The sequence below is a fragment of the Ostrea edulis genome, chromosome 4, assembly GCF_947568905.1.
Source record: "Ostrea edulis chromosome 4, xbOstEdul1.1, whole genome shotgun sequence".
NCBI classification, from domain to species: domain Eukaryota; kingdom Metazoa; phylum Mollusca; class Bivalvia; order Ostreida; family Ostreidae; genus Ostrea; species Ostrea edulis.
Genome location: NC_079167.1, coordinates 85,506,941 through 85,516,940, shown reverse-complemented (window position 1 = coordinate 85,516,940; position 10,000 = coordinate 85,506,941). Strand labels below are relative to the sequence as shown.

The 10,000-nt window shown below is 36.1% G+C and overlaps 1 protein-coding gene across 1 annotated transcript in view; it reads left to right on the top strand.

The window, feature by feature from the left end:
* LOC125670594 (lymphocyte expansion molecule-like) overlaps window positions 1-10,000 on the top strand; it is a 33,032-nt gene that overhangs the window by 22,796 nt on the left and 236 nt on the right. The window contains exons 8-10 of the mRNA XM_048905837.2: window positions 193-321; window positions 2,456-2,580; window positions 3,906-4,035. Coding sequence (XP_048761794.1) covers window positions 193-321; window positions 2,456-2,580; window positions 3,906-4,035 — 384 coding nt within the window. The remainder of the gene's footprint in view (window positions 1-192; window positions 322-2,455; window positions 2,581-3,905; window positions 4,036-10,000) is intronic.

Genomic DNA, 10,000 nt, shown 5'->3' with positions numbered 1-10,000 from the left:
AAGTGGTTTAATTTTAATCTGTGTGTGATATTATTACTGTTTGTAAATTTTAAGTGGTTTAGTTTTAATCTGTGTGTGATATTACTGTTTGTAAATTTTAAGTGGTTTAGTTTTAATCTGTGTGTGATATTATTACTGTTTGTAAATTTTAAGTTGTTTAGTTTTAATCCGTGTGTGATATTATTTTGACAGGGAACTCCTGGACCAGGTACATATGAACCTAAACAGCTGTCCAAACCCGAGACCAAAAACTCGCCTGGCTTCCTGTCTACAGCTCAGAGGAATGACCGGGTGTCTCAAAGGTTTTTCACTAGGAACTTTGTAGGTTGCATTAAACTTTATCAAATTATTTTGCAAATGTACTCTTTCCAGCTGGTTGTTTGAACAATAAAGTTGAATATGTTTTTGTTAAGGGGGTGGGGCTCAGTTGCAAAGTGGCAGGGTTCAACGATATATTAGATTTTTAGGTCACCCGAGTCACTCAGGTGACCTATTGCTATTGGTCTGCATCCATCGCAGTGCGTCATCCATTAACAACTTCTTCCCAGAAACTACTGGGCCAATCTTGACCAAATTTGGTATGTAGCATCTGTAGGTGAAGGAGACTGGAAATTGTAGATTTCATGACCTCCCACCTGAAGGGGCCTTAATTTGGGGGTAAAAACTGTAAGATTGATGTATTTCTTTAAAAATCTTCTTCTTTACTCCTGGGCATCTAGCAGAGAAAATGAGTATATAGCAATGATGAACAAGGAATCTTCTACCAAAATTATAAATTTCATGACCCCGGGGTAGGAGTTCTGACCCCAGGGTGGGGCCAACTTGGTATATAGGTTTATGTGTAAAACACTTAAATAACATCTTCTTTAGTGCTATTGATACTAAATTGAAACTAAATGGATATAATTTAGAAATAGCAGATAGTCCTTTTCTAAAATTGTAAATTTGATGATCCCAGGGGTAGGGGTTTGGTATCAGGGTGGGGCCAAAATGGTCTGTTATTAAATGTGTGAACAATAAAAAAATTTAACTTTTTCTTGATAACTACATGTACTATTCCAATTCTTTTCAAATTTGGTATGAAGCATCTTTGGGACAAGGGGGACATAAATTGTAAATTTCAGGATTCCTGCACCCCTGGGGCCTTAGGGAGGGGGAGCAAAAACTGCCCAAACTTGACCAATTTTCAAAAATCTTCTTCTCTACAACCACTCATGTTTAAGAAAACTAAATGTATAGTAATGTAGAGCAGGAGGGCCTCTACCAAAATTGTAAATTTCATGACCTCCAGGGTAGGGGTTCTGACCCCCAGGGCAGGGCCAAACTTACTATATAGTGCTTATGTGTAAAATGCTTAAATAACATCATCTTTAGTGTTATTGGTACTAAATTGAAACTATATGGATATTTAGAAAGAGCAGGTAGTCCTTTACCAAAATTGTAACTTTTATGATCCCTGGGGTAGGGGTTCTGACCCCAGGGTGGGGCCAAACTTAGTGTATAGTATTTATGTGCAAGTATGCTGATACTGTATAAAATCTAAATGCATGCTTAGGAATAGCAGAAAAGGATGTTCAAAAAATGGTCAATTTTACAACCCAGGGTTTTGACTCTAGGATCGAGTCTAAATTAGTCGTATCTTTTAATGTTAATATACCTATTATATTATTTAAAGCTTTTCATCGGTGTATGCACTTGTGAGGGCATTGAAGTATTAAGAACACATCTGTTTTACACTGTTGTTGAGTTTAGCTTAGATATTCAGAACAGGAAATTTTTTCGAGATTTCATAGCCCTTGATACTTTTTCACTAGTACTCAGGTGACCAATAAGGCCTGTGGGCCTCTTGTTGATGTTCATTTCAAATAAACAAATACCCAGTAAGTATGCAAGACTTGGATTTATGATATCTTTACAAATGATGTGAATATCTCATTTGTGTTGGGAATCATCATATATCCAAGGTCAATATTATTGATATCAGTCTCTGCAAGATCTCAATAATGCCCTATGTTCTAGAAGATTATCATATCCAAGGTCAATATCATTGATATCGGTCTCCGTAAGATCTCAATAACGCCCTATGTTCTAGAAAGTTAACTTCCATGTCCAACATACATATTCAAGGTCAGTGTTACTAATCATTTAGAATTATATATTACAAGATAATTTTTGGTAACATGAAATGAGCAAGAATAAACTAAAACACCCTACATGTATTTAATTAGTGGATTTAATTATGTTGTTTTGGGAGTTTTTATATTTACAGCCAAGGTCATTATTTAAAATTGGCTGTTTGCCAAAGTCATGGCAATATCCGCATGGTAACTGTGGAATTATTTAAATTCATTGAGGGCCGCTATTTGTAGATAATTAACCAAGACAGAGAATAACAATATACAAATGAGTAATGTTCTCTTCTGTAATTCTGCATACGTTTGATTACCATGTTCAGAACCCTGTTGGTGCTGGTCGCTATGACGTCCAGAAGTGGGAGGAGTCTCAGCATAAGAACGGCCATGGCAGTGTGTTCCAATCCAGGACTGGTAAACTCAATGCTGTCATGGAGAAATTCCTCAAGTAAGCTCAGATTAATGTCATTTCCATAGAGAAATTTCTCAAGAACGGTATGCAGAAATAAATCACTGTCATATCTGTGTAGAGATATTCCTTAAGTATGCTAAATGTCATCTTGATAGTACTAGACTAGCTGGTCATCTTGATAGTACTAGACTAGACTGGTCATCTTGATAGTACTAGACTAAACTGGTCATCTTGATAGTACTAGACTGGTCATCTTGATAGTACTAGACTAGCTGGTCATCTTGATAGTACTAGACTAACTGGTCATCTTGATAGTACTAGACTAACTGGTCATCTTGATAGTACTAGACTAGACTGGTCATCTTCATAGTACTAGACTGGTCATCTTGATCATCTTGATAGTACTAGACTAGACTGGTCATCTTCATAGTACTAGACTGGTCATCTTGATAGTACTAGACTAGCTGGTCATCTTGATAGTACTAGACTAGCTGGTCATCTTGATAGTACTAGACTAGACTGGTCATCTTGATAGTACTAGACTAGCTGGTCATCTCCATAGTACTAGACTAGACTGGTCATCTCCATAGTACTAGACTAGACTGGTCATCTCCATAGTATTAGACTAGACTGGTCATCTTCATAGTACTAGACTAGACTGGTCATCTTGATAGCACTAGACTAGCTGGTCATCTTGATAGTACTAGACTAGCTGGTCATCTTGATAGTACTAGACTAACTGGTCATCTCCATAGTACTAGACTGGACTGGTCATCTCCATAGTACTAGACTAGACTGGTCATCTTCATAGTACTAGACTAGACTGGTCATCTTGATAGTACTAGACTAGACTGGTCATCTTTATAGTACTAGACTAGACTGGTCATCTTCATAGTACTAAACTAGACTGGTCATCTTCATAGTACTAGACTAGGCTGGTCATCTTCATAGTACTAGACTAACTGGTCATCTCCATAGTACTAGACTGGACTGGTCATCTTCATAGTACTAGACTAACTGGTCATCTTCATAGTACTAGACTACACTGGTCATCTTCATAGTACTAGACTAACTGGTCATCTTCATAGTACTAGACTAGACTGGTCATCTTCATAGTACTAGACTAACTGGTCATCTTCATAGTACTAGACTAGACTGGTCATCTTGATAGTACTAGACTGGTCATCTTGATAGTACTAGACTAACTGGTTATCTTGATAGTACTAGACTGGACTGGTCATCTTGATAGTACTAGACTAGCTGTTCATCTTATGTGTTGTGTGATTCTATTCACTGTTGAGTATTTAAAGGGTTTCACATTTAATTGATTTTATAATTTTTCTTTGTTATTTAATCTTCAGAGAGAGGGTGCGTGCTAAAGATGTGAGATTACAGGACCGTGTATTCCTGGTGACCCCTGAACCCCCAGAAGTCTACGTTGGTCGTTCTAAAGCTCAGATGGAATTTGCTGCCAGACGTGCTGCTACCGTGGTATAACCTCTCTCTCCGAATGGTCGCACGGGTGTGGTTGCACTGGATTATCTCCCTTGACCAGAACTCTCTCTTTGATTTACCTCCCTTGATCATTATAATTTCTCCTCACTGTTTTTGTGCTGTGTTTTAATTTGTGCTCTCCACCATGGCTTACAGTATTTATGTTTGTTTACAGTGTTTTTCCAGAGTTTTATATATATATATAGGTGTATACTTTTTATTATTTTTTGTGTATACATGTACAGTATGTCTGTTGAGGTTTTATTGTTTTCACAGTTTTTGCTCAGTTTTATATTCAATGCTTTTATTCAGTATTATTCAAGCAATATCTGTGTTAAGTACTGCTGCACTTGCCACCAAGTGTGATGAATAATGAATACAGAAAATTCCATATTTTTACCCTATCTCTCCAGTAGATTAAGTAGAAAAGTTTGTATTCATGTGTAACAAATTTTATTTGGGATATTGTAATTTGTCCTTTTTAGCTCACCTTAGCTGAAAGCTCAAGTGAGCTTTTCTGATCGCCTGTTGTCCATCTGTCTGTCTGTGAACTTTTTACATTTTCGACTTCTTCTCCAGAACCACTGGGCCAATTATAACCAATCTTGGTCAAAAGCATCCTTGGGTGAAGGGCTTTGAAAGTTTGTTCAAATGAAGGGTCATGCTCCCTTCGAAGGGGAGATAATCACAAAAATAGGGTGGAGTCATTTAAAAATCTTTTTTTCGTGAACCACTGGACCAGAAGAGCTGAAATTTACATGAAGGCTTCCTGATATAGTGCAGATTCAAGTTTGTTAAAATCATGGCCCCCAGGGGTAGGATAGGGCCACAATAGGGGATTAAAGTTTTACATACAAATATATAGGGAAAATCTTATTCTTAAAAACTATTGGGCCAGGAAAGTGGAAATTTACATGAAAGCTTCCTGACATAGTGCAGATTCAAGTTTGTTAAAATCATGTCCCCCGGGAGTAAGATGAGGCAACAATAGGGGATCAAAGTTTTACATACAAATATATAGGGAAAATCTTCTTAAAAACTACTGGGCCAGGAAAGTGGAAATTTACATGAAAGCTTCCTGACATAGTGCAGATTCAAGTTTGTAAATTCCATGGCCTCTGGGGGTAAGATGAGGCAACAATAGGGGATCAAAGTTTTGCATACAAATATATAGGGAAAATCTTCTTCTCAACAACTACTGGGCCAGAAAATCTGAGATTTACATGAAAACATTCTGACATAGTGCAGATTCAAGTTTGTTAAAATCATGATCCCTAGGGTTAGGATGGAGCCACAATAGGGGATCAAAGATTTACATACAAATATATAGGGAAAATCTTATTCTCAAAAACTACTGGGCCAGGAAAGTGGAAATTTACATGAAAGCTTCCTGACATAGTGCAGATTCAAGTTTGTTGAAATCATGGCCCCCGGGGGTAATATGAGGAGACAATAGGGGATCAAAGTTGTGCATACAAATATATAGGAAAAATCTTCTTAAAAACTACTTGGCCAGGAAAGTGGAAATTTACATGAAAGCTTCCTGACATAGTGCAGATTCAAGTTTGTAAATTTCATGGCCTCTGGGGGTAAGATGAGGCAACAATAGGGGATCAAAGTTTTGCATACAAATATATAGGGAAAATCTTATTGAAAACTACTGGGCCAGGAAAGTGGAAATTTACATGAAAGCTTCCTGACATAGTGCAGATTCAAGTTTGTTAAAATCATGTCCCCCGGGAGTAAGATGAGGCAACAATAGGGGATCAAAGTTTTACATACAAATATATAGGGAAAATCTTCTTAAAAACTACTTGGCCAGGAAAGTGGAAATTTACATGAAAGCTTTCTGACATAGTGCAGATTCAAGTTTGTTAAAATCATGTCCTCCAAGAGTAAGATGAGGCGACAATAGGGGAACAAAGTTTTACAAACAAATATATAGGGAAAATCTTGAAAAATCTTCTTCTCAACAACTACTGGGCCAGAAAAGCTGAGAATTACATGAAAACATTCTGACATAGTGCAGATTCAAGTTCGTTAAAATCATGATCCCTAGGGTTAGGATGGGGCAACAATAGGGTATCAAAGTTTTACATAACTAATAAATAGAAAAAAATCTTTAAAAATTTTCTCCTTAAGAACCATTGGGCTAAAGAAGTTTACATTTGCACAAAGCTTCCTGACATAGTGCAGATTGAAGTTTGTAAAAATCATGGTCCCTGGGGGCCACAGTAGGGGATCAAAATTTTACATACAAATACTAGTATATATATAGGCAAATCATTACAAATCTTCTGATGAAAAATCACTGGCCAGAAAAGTTTACATTTACATGAAAGCTTCATGACATAGTGCAGATTCAATTTTGTAAAATTCATGGCCCCCGGGAGTAGGTAGGGGCCACAATAGGGGATCAAAGTTTTGCATGCGAATATATAGGAAAAATCTCTAAATATGAGCCAAGGTGACTCAGGTGAGCAATGTGGCCCATGGGCCTCTTGTTGTGAGATCTTGCACCCATAAAGGGGAAATTAAGAAATTTTGTATGTATATTTTGTCTCGGATGTCGTTAATACTAGCTGGAGGAGTGCTATAAGGGAATTTGGGTTCCAACTGATTTCTTCGTTCATAGGACAGTCCTAACTGTCACTGCAGAGGAAATGGAAGTTTCAGCGGTTTCTGTTGATTTAAACTGCATTTTTAATCATATCATCATTAAACTTCCAGGAATGCACAAAGATATTGATTCCTGCATCTTTCATTTTAAATGTGAAAGTTCAAGGTCATTCTAAAAATGCCTCTTCTGTGTTGGTGCCATTGTTTAGATAAACTTGTACAAGATACAATTGAAGTTTATAATTGTGTGGGCTGTAGATTGCATGTAGTTTCGGAAAGTGGTATTCGTTTTACTAGAGTAATGTTTGATTTTTTAGTTGTTTTGCGTGTGTGGTTTTGTTGGGTTTTTTATTTACCAAGTATTAAAATTGTGATAATTGTGTGTTGCATGAAGAGCAACAAATGTTAACCTCAGCAGCATAAACTGAAATCAATGTAGCATCTTCCTCACCACGGCCAGCTGAAAAGCCGTAATCTACCACCATCTCACCATCCTAGTCCGATATAAGCTGCCACAAATACACATCCTCATTGAATGTTTGCACTTTTATGCCCCTGAGATCAAAGATGGAAGGGGCATGTTGTATTGGCTAGTTTGTTTGTCTCATATTTGCATCTTTATTCTTGGTCACAACTTTATAGGTATATAAAATCCTCAAGACTTTTAATGCTAAACAAAATACAGAATTCATATTCATTGGGTCAAGGTCACACATGTATACCAAGGTCAGTCTTGCAAAACTAGGACTTCAGGAGGACATATGTGGTACAACAAATGCAATATATTGTTAAAACAATTTTGATGGCTAATTTTGAGAATATTTTGAAAAGTAATTGTTAAAGTATGGAAATCAGTATTATGTTTATACAATATGCACATGTATTTTGTATTTTAAGATTGAAATATTTTAGATTATACATATAATTATATATATATATATATATTGAATTCTCCATGTGAGAGTGATTTATTTTTGCCAGTTTCATGTAAACTCAATCTGACTAAAGTACAGACCTATATTATTATATAATAATATAGGTCTGTACTTTAGTCAGATTGATGTAAACTGTTCGTTTTCATTCAGAAAAATAAAATGTTACAAACTTTTTCTTTTGGGCCTTGCATTACACTGGTTTTGTCGGCTGTCTCCCATCACCATCTTTCAGCACGATTGCTCTCAATGCTTGTTCTCTCAATTAACACCAGAATTCAGAGATACTAACAGGACACTCTGTGTGAAAATCTTGTTGAATTTGGACTTTCGTAATATTTGTAATATTCTGCAGCCATTTCTATGACTCATGAAGTTTCAAATGTTAGTATTTTGATGGCTTTTCATTTTATGCCACACTTCATTGAAAGGAAATTTTGGCACTTTCGTTTTCTTAAATATGTGTGATGCGTCAAATTGAAAAAGAGGCCCATGGGCCACAACACTCACCAGAGTCATATTGGCCCTGCTGTTCTTATAAAGATTTTTACCCTCTTTAATCCCATGACAAATTTTGAGACTGTAATATGTCCCTACTTAGCCCCATGGAGTTTAGATTTTACCAAAATTGAACCCACACCACATGAGAAAAGATGCAGTGAATGTAAACATAACCTGAAGATACTTACATGTTAATATGATTATCGTGGCCCTGCTGGTCTTGTGTGAAGATTTCCTCCCATGTAAAACGTTTGTCCCTACTGAGACCCCCATCCTACAATACCAGGCCATAATTGGAACAAATTTGAATCTGCACTACTTGCATATTGATATGAATAACCAGGGCGTTGTAGCTCGAGAGAATTTTTTTCTTCTATATATACATCCCCCATATAAAGCTCCGTTTTCCTTATTCTGGTCCTGATTTGAGTCTCTGTTACTCTAGAGGAAAAGTTTTAAAGAATTATATATACACTGTGTATATGTGTGTGTATATATATATATAGTGGGGTAAATCTCCGATATAATCTTCTCGAGTGCTCGACGTGGCCTCACGGAGCTACATAAATTGATGATCAGATGGAGTTCAATCACATAACATTTATTTCTCTACAGGCTGTTTCGTAAGGGGATGGTTTCCCCTCACTCGTCAGGAGAAAAATGACATCTAACAACAGAATACATGTTACACAGAAACATACTGGATAGTTGCTATAAGCATGATTACACACATGATTGAGTAAACAGAACTTTACGGGAAGGACGGCAAGTACTGACAAGTTCTAAACGCTTATTCAATGAAGATTTTTCGGGATGACATATTATAAAGAATTTCTCTAGAATACATAGGTTGCACTTTTTTTAAATGTTTGAGTATGATGATGTTTTTCCAAAATTTCCCACGTGATTTTGTAGTTAATATTTTTGTCTTTCATTATCCATATGAATTTATATATATATATATATATTTAAAAAATGTGAAAAGAAAACGTTTTCTTTTCATATCTTTTAAATATTAGTATCCGATTACTGAGACTATTTCAATTTTGGATATATATATATATATATATATATATAAGCAATGAAAAGGCCACAATACTGTTGGTCATTTAAACCTCAACCTGCATCACATACTACGGGAAAAAATGTTAATAATATAGATTATTAATTGCATGTAGGTTATTAATATTTATTATTTTTCTGTGTGATATCATTTATGTAATATATGTCTCTTGATAAAGACGTGGGTTGCGTCGAAAATCTTAAATTCAAATAACCAACAGTGCCATGGTCTTTTCAGTGCTTTTATAAATTTATTTTTGGTTTTGCATCATTTTAGATCCGACACTTGAGAAAGTGGGTCTTGTTGGATTTTCATATTTTATATAAGATAAGATATTTGATTGAACTTAATATATATATATATCCCATGCAAAACTTTGGTCAACTATTGTGGCCCCTTCCTAACCCCTGGGGCATGATTTGAAACATTTTGAATCCCCAGCTTTCACACAAGTTTTGTCTTCTCTGATCCAGTGGTGTGGCTCTTGGGAAGATTTTCAAAGATGCCACCATATTTTCCCTATTTTTATCAATTCTGCCTTTGAAAAACAAGTGACCCATCATCGGAAGAATGTTACGTCCCCTTTACTCAAGGCTGCTTCACGGACGTTAGGTTGAAATTGGCCACATGGTTTTGGAAAAGTTGAAAATGTAAAAGTTTACGGACGGACGATGGACAATGCTCATTTGACTTTTCAGCTCAGGTGTCAGAGCTAAAAGGCAAATAGGTCAACAACAAAAACCTACGTTGAGTACACTTAAAGATAGACTGAAACTAATAAAATATCGTGTTGATACTTTTGACCAAGTGAAAAATGGATATTGCACTCTGCAAACGTTCATGGCGG